Genomic DNA, 19102 nt, shown 5'->3' on the forward strand with positions numbered 1-19102 from the left:
ATGATCTTATTGAATGGCGGAGCAGGCTCGAGGGGCCAAGTGGCCTGTTCTTGCTCCTATTTCTTATGTTCTTAATGAAAATGGTGAGCTGTGTAAAGGTTTGTGGAGCTGGTAGCCTTCCTCAATCAGCACACTGGTTGGATCGGGCTGGCCCAGTAACCTACCCATAACACAGTCAAACCCGATAGTGCACAGTGTGAAATATTTAATGCATTTTCTAAATGAGAGACCATCTCCAGAGCTCCTTGTACAAGTATTAAAGTCGTGCACCTTGCTTTTATAGAAGCTACAGCGCGGAAAGAGGCCATTCCGCCCAACCAGTCCGTCTCATTGTTTACCCTCCATGCGAGCAAATAGTTCTAACCACATTTAACCGCCTTGTACCCATATTCCTTCAGCCACCTTCCACTCTAATCTTGAACGTTGACATAGTTTCTGCTTCAGTCACTAACCCTACACGTGAATTCCACAGCCTCACAACTCTGAAGAAGTTTCTCCTGTCCTCTGTTCTAAATCTCTTACAATTAATCTTGTATTTATGGTCCCTCAACTCCTGGGAACGGTCTGCTTCTGTCCACCCTTTTTATCATTTTAAACATGTCGGCACGCTGTACTCCAACTGCCATCTTAAGCTTTGATATAGGCTCATCGTTACCTCTCGGGTTTTATGTTCAGTACCTCGTGATAAAACTTAATTCTATTCGTTTTTTACAGCTTTATTAACCAGAGCTGCTGTCTTTTACGTCCTGTGAACCTGTAGCCCTAAATTCCTCTGCTCTTCCCCAGCACCGAGGCTACTTCCATTTACAGTATTACTGCTGTTTTTAATCAAAATACATCATCTCATACTTGCATCTAATTCCATCTGCCACTTTTTAGCCCATTCCCCCTCTTATAAATATCACTTTGCAGCTTCCTGATGCTGTTGCATTTTCTAATGTTGATATTCCAAAGTATCAAAGTGGAAGATTTTTTTTAGGCAGTTTGATGGCAGGAGGGAGTTCCGGAACATTCAGTAAATGATGAGGCCAGCAGCGATTTATTTCATTCTGTGCTGGCTCAGCAGCAACCCCCGCAGAGCATAACATGTTCCTGCCGGTGAGTGAAGGAGCTCCCTGGGCTACATCCGCTATCACTCACAGCCATCACGGGTGGGGTGGGTGTTTCTGGGGAACGGGTCCTGCAGAGATGGACTGTTCCACTACTTCATCGTCCTGTCCGTACCCACCGTCCCGCAGGGTCAGCAGGAATGTGAGCCTTGGCTGATTTCCCCTGGCTTGAATCCAAGAGCACTGAGGCTAATTGTGGCCTCCTGGTCTGTAGCTCACAGTGCGTCGTCCTTTACCCACTGCCCTCTAGGGTAGGTGCTGTACGTGGCCCGGTGCTCCGGCTATGGACATTCACTCCCTCCTGAATTGGTACACCGATAACTGCAGGGAGTGAAGTGGAGGGGAGACGGGGAGTTTCTGAACCACACTGCCTGCTGCCTCCTGCTCGGAGCCCTTTGCCAACTAATCTAGAGCCCAGTATTATCCGCTTCAGGCTCAACTGAACAGTTCTTGATATTCAATTTGATTTATGGAGCGACCATTTCCAAAACTGTATCTGACTGCTACAGCTCAAAGCAACACAGCAATCCTAACAGTTAGATCTCACTCTATGTAGAAACAGCAGCTTCCCGAGAGTGTTCTGGTCCAGGAAAGGGGGAGTGCAGGGTGGGTCCAGGAAAGGGGGGTCGCAGGCAGGTCCAGAAACACGGTTCGGGGAGGGTCCAGGTGATGAGCTGTCCTCTCACTGGGATTAGCTGAGCCGGTGACTCCGTGCTCCGACCGCACTGACGTGGCAAACCTCGGCGTCGGCCCCAAGTCTCCGCAGCTGATCCAGCCACACCGTCTGCTTGTGGGAGAGTCGGTCGCTCGGACCTTTCACTTCTACCAGCTGGAAACCAAAGAGAAAAATAAAATACAGGTAAGGAACGTATAAAGCGAAGAGATCACTTCAGGTGTGACGGCAATACAGACATAAAAATCAGTAAGAGATTGTGTTAAAAGAACATTTGACATTCAGGCAGCGCAGTGTGCAAGGGTGTGAGTCGCACTCGCGCGCCCCCCCCCCCCCCCAGCCCTGTTTGGGAGAGTGTAAGATATCACAATACTGAGTGAGCAGGAACTGAGGACCACTGGATCTCACCCTTTACCAGAGAGCTGCTCAGTCTGGGATATCAGGCTATTGACTTAGTGACTGCAGGCCAGTGATTGAGGGATGACCAGGCCCCTGATATTCTGCCAGCCTCGGTACACACACCCGTTGTAAGATTGCCTCAGACTCGCTGTCGCTCACCTTGTACTGGAGGCTGTGGCTGTTCCACACCACAAGATCAGGGAGCCCCCCACGGCAGTGCCTCAGGTTCTTGGCCAGAATCCTACAAACGCCACTCAGGAACAGACCACCAAGACAGCTCACCAGGCTCTGAAAACATCCCCACAAACATGTCAATTCAGGGCCAAAGGGACAACTTCACTACAAATCTGCTAATGACAGTCCTTTCAGTGAGGGGGAAATATTCATCCTGTTGCTGTGTAACACTGGGGTATAGCATTGGTCATAGAAACTTACAGTACAGGATGCCATTCGGCCCATCTTGTCCGTGCCGGCCGACAAAGCTATCCAGCCTAATCCCACTTTCCAGCACTTGGTCCGTAGCCCTGTAGGTTAAGGCACTTCAAGTGCATATCCAAGTACTTCTTAAACATGCTGAGGGTTTCTCCCTCTACCACCCTTTCAGGCAGTGAGTCCCAGACCCCCCACCACCCTCTGGGTGAAATAATTTCTCCTCAAATCCCCTCTAAACCTCCTACCAATTACTTTAAATCTATGCCCCCTGGTTATCGACCCCTCTAAGGGAAATAGGTCCTTCCTATCCATTCTATCTAGGCCCCTCATAATTTTATACACCTCAATTAGGTCTCCCCTCAGCCTCCTCTGTTCCAAAGAAAACCCCAGCCTATCCGATCTTTCCTCATAGCTAAAATTCCCCAGCCCAGGCAACATCCTCCTAAATTGCATCTGCACCCCCTCTAGTGCAATCACATCCTTCCTGTAAAGGTACAGGTCTGTCACTGTGTAACACTGGGTTACAGTACTAGTGGGGAACAGGTAGGTAGAATTGGGGTACACTGGGGTAGAAGCTGTCTACCTGGGCCTGCTGAAGAGAGCCGAAGATCTCCCAGTTGACTAACGTGGCTGCTGTGCCTCCGTGACTGTTCCACACATCAGCGATGAGTGTGTGGAGGGTTCCTGTGGGGGCGTCTCGCAGGAACTCCAGCCTTGATTCAATGGGCTCCCTCCGGTGCTGATAGAAACATTCAGTGTAGAGATCCAGAGGGCAAGCCTGGGGTAGAAACACACCATTACAGTCATGCTTGTCACAGGACCAAAAAGACATGGTCCATCCAGTTCACCTACTACCAGCCTGGTTCAACGATAATGGAATTGTTGACTAATCACATCAATCAATCTCTATCACAAAAAGAAAATACTGCAGACGCTGGAAAAACTCAGCAGGCCAGGCAGTATCGGTGGAGAGAGAAACAGTTAACGTTTCAGGTCGATGACCTTCCGTCAGAACTGGAAAAAAGCAGGCAATGGAACAGATTTTTAAGCAAGTGCAGAGGCTGGGATGAAAGAACAAAAGGGAAGGCCTGTGATAGGCTGGAAGGCAGGAGAGATTGAGAGATATTCAAGGCAAAAGGGGATGGTTATGGGACAGGTTAAGAAACAGAGGATGGCTCCAGATGAAGTGTAAATTGCGCTGGCAGAATGAAAGACAGCTGCCCTGTGGGGGAGAAGAACAGAACAAAAGTGTGGATAAAAAATATATATAATGATCTGAAATTGTTGAACTCTATGTTGAGTCCAGAGGGCTGTAAAGTGCCTAATCGAAAGATGAGGTGCTATTCCTCGAGCTTACGCTGAGCTTCCGTGGAACACTGCAAGAGACCGGTGAGATCCGAGTGGGAATGGAGCGATGAATTAAAGTGACAGGCGACCGGAAGCTCGGGGTCCCCCTTACGGACTCAATCAATCAATCAATCTCTATCAATGAGTCTACAACAGACCGAGACAAAAGGAAACCCCGAGTGGTGGAGAGCTTTGGGAACTATTGGTCCAAAGTCACCCGATCCTCCCGAGCTCGCTACACTCACCACACGTCATGTCTCCAATTACTCCGATACGGTATCCCAAAATGTTATTTTCTGAAAGAAATGATCTAATTTGCATTTGAATGAATTGACATGCTGCCCCCAGTACCTGCCTGAGGTCCGTTCACTGGTCTGGGTCGGGGGAGGAAGTGCCCCCATAACAATGTGACCCTTCAGCCAAATACCTGATACGGATTCCGGAAAACGTCCGGGATTCCAGGCAGGAAGATGACTTCCCAGAAGAGAAGTCCGAATAGTGTTAAGAACGTGGCTCCTTCGCCATGTATCCCTGGAACACAGATTGACAGATCACTGCACACAGTCCTCGCGGCTCAACACAATGAAAGCGAGTGGTCTCGTACCGACAGGTTTCGAAACAGCTTCTACCCCCAGGCCATAAGACTCATGAACGATTAATTTATTACTGTTGTTTTATTTATTATTACTATCTTTCTATTAGTATTTTTATCATTGTTATGCCATATTTATTCCAATGTTGGGAGGACTCGTAAAAATCAACATTTCATTGTGCAGTACACACGTCTGCTGCATATATGACAAATAAAATTGAATTGAATTGGATTCGGTGCGGTGATTACCCTGATCGAAGCCTTGCCGCTGGTAGTGGGCCAGAGAAACTTCCTCCACCGAACAGATCACCGTAGAGCGAGGCTCCCCCTCCCCGCTACCCTCCATCAGGAACAGGGCATTGCCCATCCCCGGGCACGGTCTGCCCTTCACCGTCACCTAGAAAGAAAATGAAAACCTCTTCAGCTGGGGCCTGGCTCCTGGGGCACCATTATCCTGAAATCATTTATATTAAAGGGTTAAGTAAGAGTCGCCTTTATTGGCTCAGTGGGTAAAAGCCATGTACGGTGTGGGACTGAGCCCCGGTGAGCAGGAGAGCACCTCCCCGGTGTGGGACTGAGCCCCGGTGAGCAGGAGAGCACCTCCCCGGTGTGGGACTGAGCCCCGGTGAGCAGGAGAGCACCTCCCCGGTGTGGGACTGAGCCCTGGTGAGCAGGAGAGCACAGCCCTGGTGAGCAGGAGAGCACTGCCCTGGGGTGGGACTGAGCCCTGGTGAGCAGGAGAGCACTGCCCTGGGGTGGGACTGAGCCCCGGTGTGGAACTGAGCCCTGGTGAGCAGGAGAGCACATCACCGGTGTGGGACTGAGCCCCGGTGAGCAGGAGAGCACCTCCCCGGTGTGGGACTGAGCCCTGGTGAGCAGGAGAGCACTGCCCTGGGGTGGGACTGAGCCCCGGTGAGCAGGAGAGCACCGCCCCGGTGTGGGACTGAGCCCTGGTGAGCAGGAGAGCACTGCCCTGGGGTGGGACTGAGCCCTGGTGAGCAGGAGAGCACCGCCCCGGTGTGGGACTGAGCCCTGGTGAGCAGGAGAGCACCGCCCCGCTGCGAGATTGAGCCCCGGTGAGCAGGAGAGCACCGTCCGGAGTGGGATCCCAGGTGGTATCTCAGCCATGGGAGAGTTGGTACAATTAGCCCCAATCTCACTGAGCTGGGGAAAGGAAAGCAATCAGCTATGGTTCCAGCTCCTGATCACTGACCCCGCTGAGGAAGGCTCCTGTGAACAGACTGCCTGGGTTAGGAGTCCAAGTGACTGGTGCTCGTGGTCAGATACCCAGCAGGCATCGGCACCTTCAGGAGAGGAGCGGGGTAAACTGGGAGGCCAATGCTCCACCAGGGCAGGGAGGAGAGGAGCGGGGTAAACTGGGAGGCCAATGCTCCACCAGGGCAGGGAGAGGAGCAGGGTAAACTGGGAGACCAATGCTCCGCCAGGGCAGGGAGAGGAGCGGGGTAAACTGGGAGGCCAATGCTCCACCAGGGCAGGGAGAGGAGCAGGGTAAACTGGGAGGCCAATGCTCCACCAGGGCAGGGAGAGGAGCGGGGGGGGGGGGGGGGGGGGGTGCACTGCTGCTGTGTTGAAACAGCAGCAGCTAATATCCCTGACAATCGAAGGTGGGAGTTTGTCACTGTGCTTCACACACGGACCCAGTCAGGCCTGAGACACATTCGTGGGAATAATGCCATCAATAAAAGGATTTAAATAAAAGAGAATCATCCACATCAGACTCTTAAAGAATGAAAGAATGTGATGTTTAGACTGGGGGTGAATTATTCCATTGGCTGTGGGTCCCCGAGCTCCTGCCCTCAGCCCCACTCACATGCGGCACATCTCCCACTCCCATCACTGGCAGATCCTGAAGAAGGTGGTGCCATTTCTTGCAGCTCGGGGAGTCGCGTATCCGAAGTGCCCGCTGGTGTAGCGCCAGGCGATGTCCCGTCTGCACCTGCACATCGTTCAGCCCTTCCCGCACACAGCGGATTGCCTGGAGTCCAAAGCCACATGAACAGCAATCAATTCTAACAAAACAATCTGAGGAGACGGTCAGTGAGTCCAAATCAACTTCCACTGCCAGTTAAACCGTTACATCCACTGTGAACAATCCTCAACCAGGTTACCTGGACCTAGTTATTGATCAAACCTGGTTTAATGTACAGCAAAGTTGATCAGGATCACAGAGCATTTGGTCGGACTGGGGTCCAATCCCCTGCGCTGTTTGTGACCGATTACCACAGTGCTGGGATCTGTCCCGTCACATCATCAACACACTGCAATACACAAGGACTTGGCAATGACGTCACATTGAGCAGCAACCACTTGCCCTCACGGTCAGCGCTACCTGATCGGTCTGCTTCAGATGCTGCTGGAGATTCAGACTCAGCCGATCCCACCAGTGCCCGCGGCTCTCTGGACAATAGACGCTTTGCTCCAAAAGGCTTTGCAATTCCTCCACCGCCTCCTGAGAATGAGATTCGAAGACAGGGTTCAACATCTAACGGCAACAGCTCCAATCCTCTCGTCTAAATTCGTCTCAACCAAACAAAACCAACTTGCACCCCCCCACCCCCGCCGTGCCGGATCTCCCCCCCCCCCCCCCGCCCCCCCCGTGCTGATCACCAGATCACTTTAACTGGCACTGGATCACCGAACCCCGCACTAGATCACTGTGCTTTTACGTAACTTTGCTTTTTTTTTTACCTGATACATGTGCAGCCGCTGTAAAATTTCCACCCCACGGAATCGGATGCGCGTGTAGACCCAGCCCGCAGTGAAACATCGCAGGTACACTGGGAGCTCCCGATAGAACCTAAAATTAACCAATATTAGTCACCCGTTATAAAATGAAAAAGAAACATACTGGTCCGGTAATGAATGTTGACAGTGTGAATGGGTGGTGCCAGGGTTCAGACTTTACCCTCACAGCCCTAGACTCAAACCCATCTGTCTGCTCGCTATTACAGACCTTGGCCGGTCTCAACCTGTCCCTGCGGGACCAGAGTCCACAGCACAAACAGGCACAGGTGTGAGAACGCTCACATTACTCACTGGGGCAGTAGGCAGCATTAATGAGGAACATTGTTGGGACAGTATAGAGGGACCTTCACTCTGTCAAACCCGTGCTGTACCTGCCCTGGGAGTGTTTGATGGGACAGTGTAGAGGGACCATCACTCTGTCAAACCCGTGCTGTACCTGCCCTGGGAGTGTTTGATGGGACAGTGTAGAGGGAGCTTTACTCTGTATCTAACCCGTGCTGTACCTGCCCTAGGAGTGTTTGATGGGACAGTGTAGAGGGAGCTTTACTCTGTATCTAACCCGTGCTGTACCTGCCCTAGGAGTGTTTGATGGGACAGTGTAGAGGGAGCTTTACTCTGTATCTAACCCGTGATGTACCTGCCCTGGGAGTGTTTGATGGGACAGTGTAGAGGGAGCTTTACTCTGTGTCTAACCCGTGCTGTACCCGCTCTGGGAGTGTTTGATGGGACAGTGTAGAGGGAGCTTTACTCTGTGTCTAACCCGTGCTGTACCCGCTCTGGGAGTGTTTGATGGGACAGTGTAGAGGGAGCTTTACTCTGTATCTAACCCGTGCTGTACCTGCCCTGGGAGTGTTTGATGGGACAGTGTAGAGGGAGCTTTACTCTGTATCTAACCCGTGCTGTACCTGCCCTGGGAGTGTTTGATGGGACAGTGTAGAGGGAGCTTTACTCTGTCAAACCCGTGCTGTACCTGCCCTGGGAGTGTTTGATGGGACAGTGTAGAGGGAGCTTTACTCTGTATCTAACCCGTGCTGTACCTGCCCTAGGAGTGTTTGATGGGACAGTGTAGAGGGAGCTTTACTCTGTATCTAACCCGTGCTGTACCTGCCCTAGGAGTGTTTGATGGGACAGTGTAGAGGGAGCTTTACTCTGTATCTAACCCGTGCTGTACCTGCCCTGGGAGTGTTTGATGGGACAGTGTAGAGGGAGCTTTACTCTGTGTCTAACCCGTGCTGTACCCGCTCTGGGAGTGTTTGATGGGACAGTGTAGAGGGAGCTTTACTCTGTATCTAACCCGTGCTGTACCTGCCCTGGGAGTGTTTGATGGGACAGTGTAGAGGGAGCTTTACTCTGTATCTAACCCGTGCTGTACCTGCCCTGGGAGTGTTTGATGGGACAGTGTAGAGGGAGATTTACTCTGTATCTAACCTGTGCTGTACCTGCCTGGGAGTGTTTGATGGGGACAGTGTAGAGGGAGCTTTACTCTGTATCTAACCCGTGCTGTATTTTCCCTGGGAGTGTTTGATGGGACAGTGTAGAGGGAGCTTTACTCTGTATCTTACTGTGCTGTACCTGCCCTGGGAGTGTTCGACGGGACAGTGTAGAGGGAGCTTTACTTTGTATCTAACCCGTGCTGTACCTGCCCTGGGAGTGTTTGATGGGACAGTGTAGAGGGAGCTTTACTCTGTATCTAACCCGTGTTGTATTTTCCCTGGGAGTGTTTGATGGGACAGTGTAGAGGGAGCTTTACTCTGTATCTTACTGTGCTGTACCTGCCCTGGGAGTGTTCGACGGGACAGTGTAGAGGGAGCTTTACTTTGTATCTAACCCGTGCTGTACCTGCCCTGGGAGTGTTTGATGGGACAGTGTAGAGGGAGCTTTACTCTGTACAAAAGCTCATATCCAATCTTGTAAAACGCCACCGCCACTGAAATCCTCATTCATTCCTTCAGCTTCCTCAACTCCATCCAACACAAACTCTAACTTGTCCAAACCTCTGCTGCTTGCATGTGATCATGCACGAAGTCCACCCTCCCTCCCTCTGCAACATCTCCCAGCCTCACACACGCTCCACTCTTTCAACTCTGGCCTCCCCTTCGTTCAACTCTGGCCTCCCCTTCGTTCACTACACTTTGGGATGCACAACCTTCAGCTGTCTTGGCTCAATATTCTGGAACGTGCTCCTTAAATGCCTCACTACTTCTCGCCCCACCTTCAAAAGTCTCCTCAATACCCAACTTTGACATGTCATTGGTCACCTCTCCAGTTCTTTTATTACTGGGACGCTTATTACATTAAAGGCTCCATATTAAGGCAAGGTGCTGTTATTCAGGTGCGTGCTCCCGTGGACCCACTTCTCCCATCCCCCCATCTGAGCCTCTCTAGGGAGACAGGAACGGGTGTTTCCCAGTCCCCTGAAATGAGTAGACTAGGCCTATATTCTCCAGAGTTTAGAAGAATAAGAGGTGATCTCATTGAAACATACAAAATTCTTACAAGGCTTGACAGGGTAGATGCAGGGAGGGTGTTTCCCCTGGCTGGGGAGTCTAGAACCAGGGGTCACAGTCTCAGAATAAGGGGTCGGCCATTTAGGACTGAGAGGAGGAGAAATTTCTTCACTCAGAGGGTGGTGAATCTTTGGAATTCTCTACCCCAGAGGGCTGTGGAGGCTCAGTCGTTGAGTATATTCAAGACAGAGATCGACAGATTTTTGAATATTAAGGGAATCAAGGGATATGGAGATAGTGCAGGAAAGTGGAGATGAGGTAGAAGATCAGCCACTGAATGGCGGAACAGGCTCAAAGGGCCAAATGGCCGACTCCTGCTCCTATTTCTTATGTCTGTTCCCGCACTCGCTGTCACCACGCTCCCAGTTATGGAATTAACAAAGTGCCTCTAATTACAAAGCTGCACACGGCCCCTCAATGGGTATTCATTTGCCCAAAGGGGCGGGTGTGGGGAGGGAGGCAGTGCTGCCTGGAGGGGGTCCTTTTCCCATTAAATGCTGTTACCACCCAACACAGAGGGTTGTGAGAGCGACAGACCCGAGTGTGCTGTACACTTCCTCACATTACCTGACGTCACTGCTGTTCTCCAGCGAGCTCCACCTCTCTCTGGCAGTTTGATAAATCTGAAGAGCGTCGCTCCAGGTCCCATGGGTCATCGCATTTCCCACCTCGGCCAGAGAATGCACGGCTGCATCGTACCTGTCAGGGAATGCAAATCATAACTGTCAGGTAACGCACGTCACACCCATCAGGGATTGAATAGCCCGTCGATTGATTTACAAATGGCAGCATTTCCGCTTCATAAGTCAAAATTGCACAAACAGCGTAATACTGTGTAACCATATTGGGGAGCATCACCCATCTCACTCGCCACCCAGCTATCCATCTCACTCACCACCCACACATCCATCTCACTCGCTACCCAGCTATCCATCCAACAATCCACCCACACATCCCACCCATCTCACTCCCCACCCAGCTATCCATCTCACTCCCCACCCAGCTATCCATCTCACTCCCCACCCAGCTATCCATCTCACTCCCCACCCAGCTATCCATCCAACAATCCACCCAGCTATCCATCCAACAATCGACCCAGCTATCCATCCAACAATCGACCCACACATCCATCCAACAATCTACCCACACATCCATCCAACAATCCATCCAACAATCGACCCAGCTATCCATCCAACAATCTACCCAGCTATCCATCCAACAATCCACCCATACATCCCACCCATCTCACTCGCCACCTAGCTATCCATCCAACAATCCACCCATACATCCCACCCATCTCACTCGCCACCCAGCTATCCATCCAACAATCAACCCAGCTATCCATCCAACAATCTACCCAGCTATCCATCCAACAATCTACCCACACATCCATCCAACAATCCACCCAGCTATCCATCCAACAATCGACCCAGCTATCCATCCAACAATCCACCCAGCTATCCATCCAACAATCTACCCAGCTATCCATCCAACAATCCACCCAGCTATCCATCCAACAATCTACCCAGCTATCCATCCAACAATCCACCCAGCTATCCATCCAACAATCCACCCAGCTATCCATCCAACAATCCACCCAGCTATCCATCCAACAATCTACCCAGCTATCCATCCAACAACCAACCCATACAGCCATCCAACAATCGACCCATACAGCCATCCAACAATCCACGCAGCTATCCATCCAACAATCGACCCATACATCCATCCAACAATCTACCCAGCTATCCATCCAACAATCTACCCATACATCCATCCAACAATCTACCCACACAGCCATCCATTATACATTCATTTATCTGTCCATACATTGATCTTTCCATCAAGTCCCACACCGGGCGGTGCTCTCCTGCTCCCCGGGGCTCAGTCCCACACCGGGCGGTGCTCTCCCGCTCCCCGGGTCTCAGTCCCACACCGGGCGGTGCTCTCCCGCTCCCCGGGGCTCAGTCCCACACCGGGCGGTGCTCTCCCGCTCCCCGGGGCTCAGTCCCACACCGGGCGGTGCTCTCCCGCTCCCCGGGTCTCAGTCCCACACCGGGCGGTGCTCTCCTGCTCCCCAGGGCTCAGTCCCACACCGGGCGGTGCTCTCCCGCTCCCCGGGTCTCAGTCCCACACCGGGTGGTGCTCTCCCGCTCCCCGGGTCTCAGTCCCACACCGGGCGGTGCTCTCCCGCTCCCCGGGGCTCAGTCCCACACCGGGCGGTGCTCTCCCGCTCCCCGGGTCTCAGTCCCACACCGGGCGGTGCTCTCCCGCTCCCCGGGGCTCAGTCCCACACCGGGCGGTGCTCTCCCGCTCCCCGGGGCTCAGTCCCACACCGGGCGGTGCTCTCCCGCTCCCCGGGTCTCAGTCCCACACCGGGCGGTGCTCTCCCGCTCCCCGGGTCTCAGTCCCACACCGGGCGGTGCTCTCCCGCTCCCCGGGGCTCAGTCCCACACCGGGCGGTGCTCTCCCGCTCCCCGGGGCTCAGTCCCACACCGGGCTGTGCTCTCCTGCTCTCAGTCCCACACCGGGCGGTGCTCTCCCGCTCTCCGGGGGCTCAGTCCCACACTGGGCGGTGCTCTCCCGCTCCCCGGGTCTCAGTCCCTGTTAACTCTGTGGATGCCGTATTTATTGAATAGATCAGAGAATGGCATCACCTGAGCAGGTCATCTCTGTGCCTGAAGATTTTAGTCTCCCTCAGCACGGTGTAACTGGGGAAGACGACGTGTCCCATGTTGACCATGAGCACCGTGGACAGCTGACTCTGACCAGCACTGGCCGCCTCCTCTTCATCCGTCGACTCTATCAGGGAGAAAAGTAGCAACACCCGCGAGAACACGGCCCGGGCTGGTGCAGCGACTCTCACACACTGTCCGACCATCTCCTTCACCCTGACAACACACAACACCATTAAAGGCAGGCCAGTAAGTACACACAGAATTACACTGAATTTACAGCACTGAAACAGGCCATTCGGCCTAACCGGTCTGTGCTGGTGTTTATGCTCCACATGGGTCTCCTCCCACCCCATCAACATATCCTTCCATTCTTTTTTCCCTCATGTGCTTATCTAGTTTCCTTTCAATGCATCTCTGCTATTCGCCTCAAAAGGGCGAGGAAAGTCCACTAGGCCCATCGTGCTGACCTTACCCATTAGACGCCACACAAACCCTTTCCCAGTAGGTATTCTACATTGCCCACACCCGTCCCTGCTCTCCCCCGCCTCACTGCCCCTCGCCCGTGGGCAGTGTGGGCTCCGCTCTAACGTGCAGCTGGTACGAAGGTTAGATGGCGCCTGTTGAAGGACCTGTTGAGGATGGCGGAGCCGGGGCTCGACGGGTTCCGGTCACAGCTGAAGATCGATTTCTGCTTGGCCAAACGGAGCAAAGACCTCAGGATCTCCGCCCTTTGACCCCGGGGTTGCAGGTGGAAGGTTTTAGCCAATAGTTTGAGCTCAGGGGCCGACAGCAGGTCCAGGGCCTCGGAGACGTCGCAGAGCTCCGACTCTGGGGGGGAAAAGGACATCGTCAGAGAATAAACACACACGGCCCTGGGTAATCCCGCACTATCCCGGGCCTACCCCAGGCTGGATGTCTCGGGCATAGTTTGAAAGACAGTGACATCCTGTGCCATCTAGTCAGCATCCGGAACAGAGCACCGAGACAATGAAGGCGAGTTTACCAAAAGCTTGGTTGAAATGATGGGTTTTGAGGTGGTCGCAGGGGAGGTGGGGTGTCGAGGCCGCGGGGGAGGTGGGGGGGGAGTCGAGGCCGCGGGGGAGGTGGGACGAGGCCGTGGGGGAGGTGGTGGGGGGACGAGGCCGCGGGGGAGGTGGGGGGGGGGGGACGAGGCCGCGGGGGAGGTGGACGAGGCCGCGGGGGAGGTGGGGGACGAGGCCGCGGGGGAGGTGGGGGGGGGGACGAGGCCGCGGGGGAGGTGGGGGGGGGAGACGAGGCCGCGGGGGAGGTGGGGGGGGACGAGGCCGCGGGGGAGGTGGGGGAGACGAGGCCGCGGGGGGAGACGAGGCCGCGGGGGAGGTAGGGGGGACGAAGCCGCGGGGGAGGTGGGGGGGACGAGGCCGCAGGGGAGGTGGGGGTGACGAGGCCGCAGGGGAGGTGGGGGGGACAAGGGGGAGGGCGAGGTCACGGGGCCGAGGCCGTGGGGGAGCGAGGCCGCGGGGGAGGTGGGGCGAGGCCGCAGGGGAAGCTGAAGACGGAGAAGGATTTTAAACTCAGTAATGCAAAATTTAAATTTTCTGATTAAAACTTGCCCTGCCCGAGGGACCCCGTACCTGTCTGTAACAAGCCAGCGAGGCTCAGTTCCTCGATGGTGGGGGTCAGATCCAGGCCAATCTCAGCGTAATCCAGTCTGCTCACTTTCAGCCAATTCAGCTTCCGTTGAAAAAGTCTCACGTAGAGCTTCTGGGCAGCAGCTGAGGACAAGACAGAGCACCCAGTAACTACAGCGAGAGTGACAGACCCAAACTGGGGGCAGGACAAGTTGAGAAGGCTGTTAAAAAAGCATACGGGCTCCTTGGTTTTATTAATAGAGGTACAAAGTACAAAAGCACGTTAGTTATGCTAAACCTGTATAAATCACTGGTTAGGCCTCAGCTGATGTATTGTGTCTAATTCTGGGAACCACACACTTTAGGAAGAATGTCAAGGCCTTAGAGGGTGGGGAGGAGATTTACACACAGAATCACACAGAAACCCCACAGTGCAGATAGAGGCCATTTCGGCCCATCGAGCCTGCACCGACACATATCCCACCCGATCCCCATAACCCCTACACCAACACATATCCCACTCTATCCCCGTAACCCCACGTATTTAATCCCCCTAACACTAAGGGTCAATTTATCATAGCCAATCAACCTAACCCGCACATCTTTGGACTGTGGGAGGAAACCGGAGCACCCGGAGAAAACCCACGCAAACACGGGGAGAATGTGCAAACTCCACACAGACAGTCACCCGAGGCTGGATTCGAACCCGGGTCCCTGGCGCTGTGAGGCAACAGTGCTAACCACTATGCCACCGTGCTTTACTCAAAAGGTTCCAGGGATGTGGGACTTTAGTTACGTGGAGAGGTTGGGGTTGTTCTCCTTAGAGCAGAGAAGGTAAAGGGGAGATTTAATAGAGGTGTTCAAAATTATTAGGGGTTAAGGAGTAACTGTTTCCAGTGGCAGGAGGGTCGGTAACCAGAAGACCCAGATTTAAGGTAATTGGCACAAGAAGCAGAGGGGAGAGGAGGATTGTTTTATGCAGAGTTGTTGTGATCGGGAATGCATTGTCTGAAAGGGCGGTGGAAGATTTAATAGTAACTTTCAAAAGGGGATTGGTTAAATACCTGAAGAAAAAAATGTTGCAGGGTTGTGGGGAAAGAGCAGGGAAGTGGGACTAACAGGAGAGCTCTTTCAAAGAGCCGGCACAGGCACAATGGGCCGGAATGGCCTCCTTCAGTGCTGTATGATTCTATGAAATGGATCTGGGGCAAAGCCAACCTGCTAAGGGCACCATGTGGAGGGTAGTCCCACTACAAGGGCCATTCAACAGGGCACAGCCACCAACACAAAACAGCAAGTGCATCGCCTCTCAGATTGATCAAAGTAAAAGGAACCCAAACAATTCCAGGCAAATCCGGTTGCCTCCTGGTCCTGGATCTTTTTATCTCAAATCGAAAAAATCTGAATGTTTCCTCCTCCACGCAGGTACTGACGCTTGCTGGCTCAGGGCTCTGAGGGAGCTAGACACCCTCCAGAATTTCACTCAACTGACCCTATTTCACATGAGTGTTAAAGTGAGTGTCACCACAATATTTAAACATGAGGTGCATCACAGCAAATGGTTCTCACTCGATATCCACAAGTGCACTTTCTAGCAGAAGTGACTGGAAGCTGGGATCCCTGCGCCCTGCCCTACAGTACTGAGGCTAACTGGCACCTGGACTGTATTCACTTACAGTCTACTGCAAATTCAGTGCGGCTCAGCCTACTCTAGTGTTTCTTTTTATTCGTTCCTGGGATGTGGGCGTCGCTGGCAAGGTCAGCATTTATTGCCCATCCCTAATTGCCCCTCGAGAAAGTGTTGCTGAGCCGCCGCCTTGAACTGCTGCAGTCCCTGTGGTGAAGGTACTCCCACAGTGCTGTTAGGGAGTTCCAGGATTTTGACCCAGCGATATACTTCTAAGTCAGGATGGTGTGTGACTTGGAGGGGAACTTGCACCTGCTGTCCTTGTCCTTCTAGGCGGAAGAGGTCACGGGTTTGGGAGGTGCTGCCGAAGCAGCCTTGGCGAGTTGCTGCAATGCATCTTGTAGATGGTACACACTGCAGACACATTGTGTCGGTGGTGGAGGGAGTGAATGCTTAGGTGGTGGATGGGGTGCCGATCAAGCGGGCTGCTTTGTCTTGGATGGTGGCGAGCTTCTTGAGTGTTGTTGGAGCTGCACTCATCCAGGCAAGTGGAGAGTATTCCATCACACGCCTTACTTGTGCCTTGTAGATGGTAGAAAGGCTTTGGGTAGTCAGGTGAGACACTCACCGCAGAATATCTAGCCTCTGACCTGCTCTTGTTGCCACAGTATTTATATGGCTGGTCCAGTTAAGTTTCTGGTCAATAGTGACCTCTAGGATATTGATGGTGGGGGATTCGGCGATGGTAATGTCATTGAAGGTCATGGGGAGGTGGTTAGACTCTTGCTTGTTGGAGATAGTGAATGCATTGGTTGTCATCTTCCAAAATTCTATAGATTATGGAACAGTTCATGCAGATTGGAGGGTGGCAAATGTAACCCCACTATTTAAAAGAGGGAGAAAACAGGGAACTACAGACCGGTTAGCCTATCAGTAGTAGGGAAAATGCTAGAGTCTATTATTATAAAGGATGTGATAACAGGACACTTAGAAAATATCAACAGGATTAGTCAAAGTCAACATGGATTTTATGAAAGGGAAATCGTGTTTGACAAACCTACTGGAGTTTTTTGAGGACGTAACTGGTAGGATAAGGGAGAACCAGTGGATGTGGTGCATTTGGATTTTCAGAAGGCCTTTGATAAAGTCCCATATAAGAGGTTAGTGTGCAAAATTAAAGCACATGGAATTGGGGTAATATACTGGCATGGATTGAAAACTGGTTAACAGACAGGAAAGAGAAAGTAGGAATAAATAGATCTTTTTCGGGGTGGCAGGCGGTGACTAGTGGGGTATCGCAGGGATCAGTGCTTGGGCCCCAGCTATTCACAATATATATCAATGATTTGGATGAGGGAACCAAATGTAGTATTTCCAAGTTTGCTGACGACACAAAACTAGGTGGGATTGAGTTGGGAGGAGGATGCAAAGAGGCTTCAAGGCGATTTAGACAAGTTGAGTGAGTGGGCAAATACATGGCAGATGCAGTATAACGTGGATAAATGTGAAGTTATCCACTTCGGTAGGAAAAACAGAAGAGTATTATTTAAATGGTGAAAGATTGGGAAATGCTGATGTACAAAGGGACCTGGGTGTCCTTGTACACCAGTCACTGAAGGCAAACATGCAGGTGCAGCAAGCAGTTAGGAAGGCAAATGGTATGTTGGCCTTCACTGAAAGAGGATTTGAGTACAGGAGCAAGGATGTCTTACTTACAGTTATACAGGGCCTTGGTGAGACTACACCTGGAGTACTGTGTGCAGTTTTGGTCTCCTTACCCAAGAAAGGATATACTTGCCATAGAGGAAGTGCAGCGAAGGTTCACCAGACTGATTCCTGGGATGGCAGGACTGTCGTATGAGGAGAGATTGGGTCGACTAGGCCTGTATTCACTAGAGTTTAGAAGAATGAGAGGGGATCTCATTGAAATGTATAAAATTCTGACAGGGCTAGGCAGACTGGATGCAGGGAGGGTGCTTCCCCTGGCTGGGGGGGGTCTAGAACGAGGGGGTCACAATCTCAGGATACAGGGTAGGACATTTAGGACTGAGATGAGGAGAAATTTCTTCACTCAGAGGGTGGTGAACCTGTGGAATTCTCTACCACAGAAGGCTGTGGAGGCCAAGTCACTGAATATATTTAAGGAGGAGATAGATTTCTAGACACAAAAGGCATCAAGGGGTATGGGGAGAGAGCAGGAATATGGTATTGAGATAGAAGATCAGCCATGATCATATTGAATGGCGGAGCAGGTTCGAGGGGCCGAATGGCCTACTCCTGCTCCGATATTTCAATGTTTTTTTTCTATAGTCATTGCCTGGCACTCGTGTGGCACGAATGTCACCTGCCACTTATCAACCCAAGCCTGAATGTCATCCAGGTCTTGTTGCCTGCGGGCATGGACTGCTTCATTATCTGAGGAGTTGTGAATGGCGCTGAACACTGTGCAGTCATCAGCGAACATAGGGGGAGGGGAAGGTCATTGATGAAGCAGCTGAAGATGGTTGGGCCTAGGACACTGTCCTGAGGAACTCCTGCAGCGATGTCCTGGGGCTGTGATGATTGATCTTCAACCATCTTCCTTTGCGCTGGGTATGACTCCAGCCCGGGGAGAGTTTTGCCCCGATTCCCACTGACCTCAGGGGGTCCTGCGGGGATACCTGAGAGTTGCTGTAATACTCGAATCCAGTCGTTGTCTTCTTCATTGAAGAGTTCTTTATCCTCACTCTCCAGCACCGTGTCCAGCACCAGCAGAAAGTTCGCCAGGTAGTAGGGCGCTGGGACCGTGTCCCCGCTGGCGGCCCCCGCCCGCTGCCCGGCTCCGCGGCCCACCAGCTCCACCCCGGCCGCTCCTGCCCCCGAGCCCCGGTCACTCAGTGCAGCCGCCCCCGGGCCTGGCTTTGGCTCCGGGCCCTCCCCGGGGGCCGCTCGCCCGCCGCAGCCTCTCGCTCTCCGATACCGCCTGGAGAGTTTGGAGAGCGGGCGGCCCGCGGGCCCGCAGCTCCCGCCCCCCTCACCCGGCGCCCCGGGGCCGCTGTTTTCCGCAGGCTCCCCCGAGCTCGGTGCGGCCCGCTTTCGGGCTCGGAGAGAGAGGCGGCATGGCGGGCTCCTCCTGTTCGGGGAAGACATCGAGAGGAGGGCCCGGCTCTGCCACCGGCCGACCAATCACAGCCGCTCCTTCCAGCGGCCCGCCAATCATAGCCGCCCCTTTCACCGGCCGGCCAATCACAGCCGCCCATTCCACCGGTCCGCCAATCATAGCCGCCCCTTTCACCGGTCGGCCAATCACAGCCGCCCCTTCCACCGGCCCACCAATCACAGCCGCCGCTTCCACCGGCCCCCCAATCACAGCCGCCACTCTG

The 19102-nt window shown here is 53.0% G+C and overlaps 1 protein-coding gene across 4 annotated transcripts; it reads right to left on the bottom strand.

Annotated features, from left to right (window-relative positions):
* Nucleotides 1-190: 190 nt before the first annotated feature.
* fan1 (FANCD2 and FANCI associated nuclease 1) lies at nt 191-18889 on the bottom strand. 4 transcript variants are annotated; one of them, XM_085972481.1, is made up of 13 exons: nt 18401-18886; nt 14117-14257; nt 13133-13331; nt 12483-12716; nt 10393-10524; nt 7262-7370; nt 6903-7022; nt 6384-6548; nt 4802-4949; nt 4388-4491; nt 3197-3391; nt 2341-2469; nt 191-1938 (listed from the first exon to the last, which is right to left on the bottom strand). In XM_085972481.1, the coding sequence occupies exons 1-13, from the start codon at nt 18867-18869 to the stop codon at nt 1801-1803; spliced, it is 2283 nt and encodes a 760-aa protein (XP_085828607.1). In that variant the 5' UTR covers nt 18870-18886; the 3' UTR covers nt 191-1800. The 4 variants fall into 4 exon arrangements, with proteins under 4 accessions (XP_085828607.1, XP_085828608.1, XP_085828609.1 ...); XM_085972482.1 differs by lacking the exon at nt 2341-2469 and having other exon boundaries at nt 18401-18889; XM_085972483.1 differs by lacking the exon at nt 6384-6548 and having other exon boundaries at nt 18401-18888.
* Between the last annotated feature and the right edge of the window lie 213 nt (nt 18890-19102).

Source organism: Somniosus microcephalus, chromosome 32 (genome assembly GCF_052327205.1).
Source record: "Somniosus microcephalus isolate GS21.2 chromosome 32, FLI_Smic_1.0, whole genome shotgun sequence".
In the NCBI taxonomy this organism is placed as follows: Eukaryota; Metazoa; Chordata; class Chondrichthyes; order Squaliformes; family Somniosidae; genus Somniosus; species Somniosus microcephalus.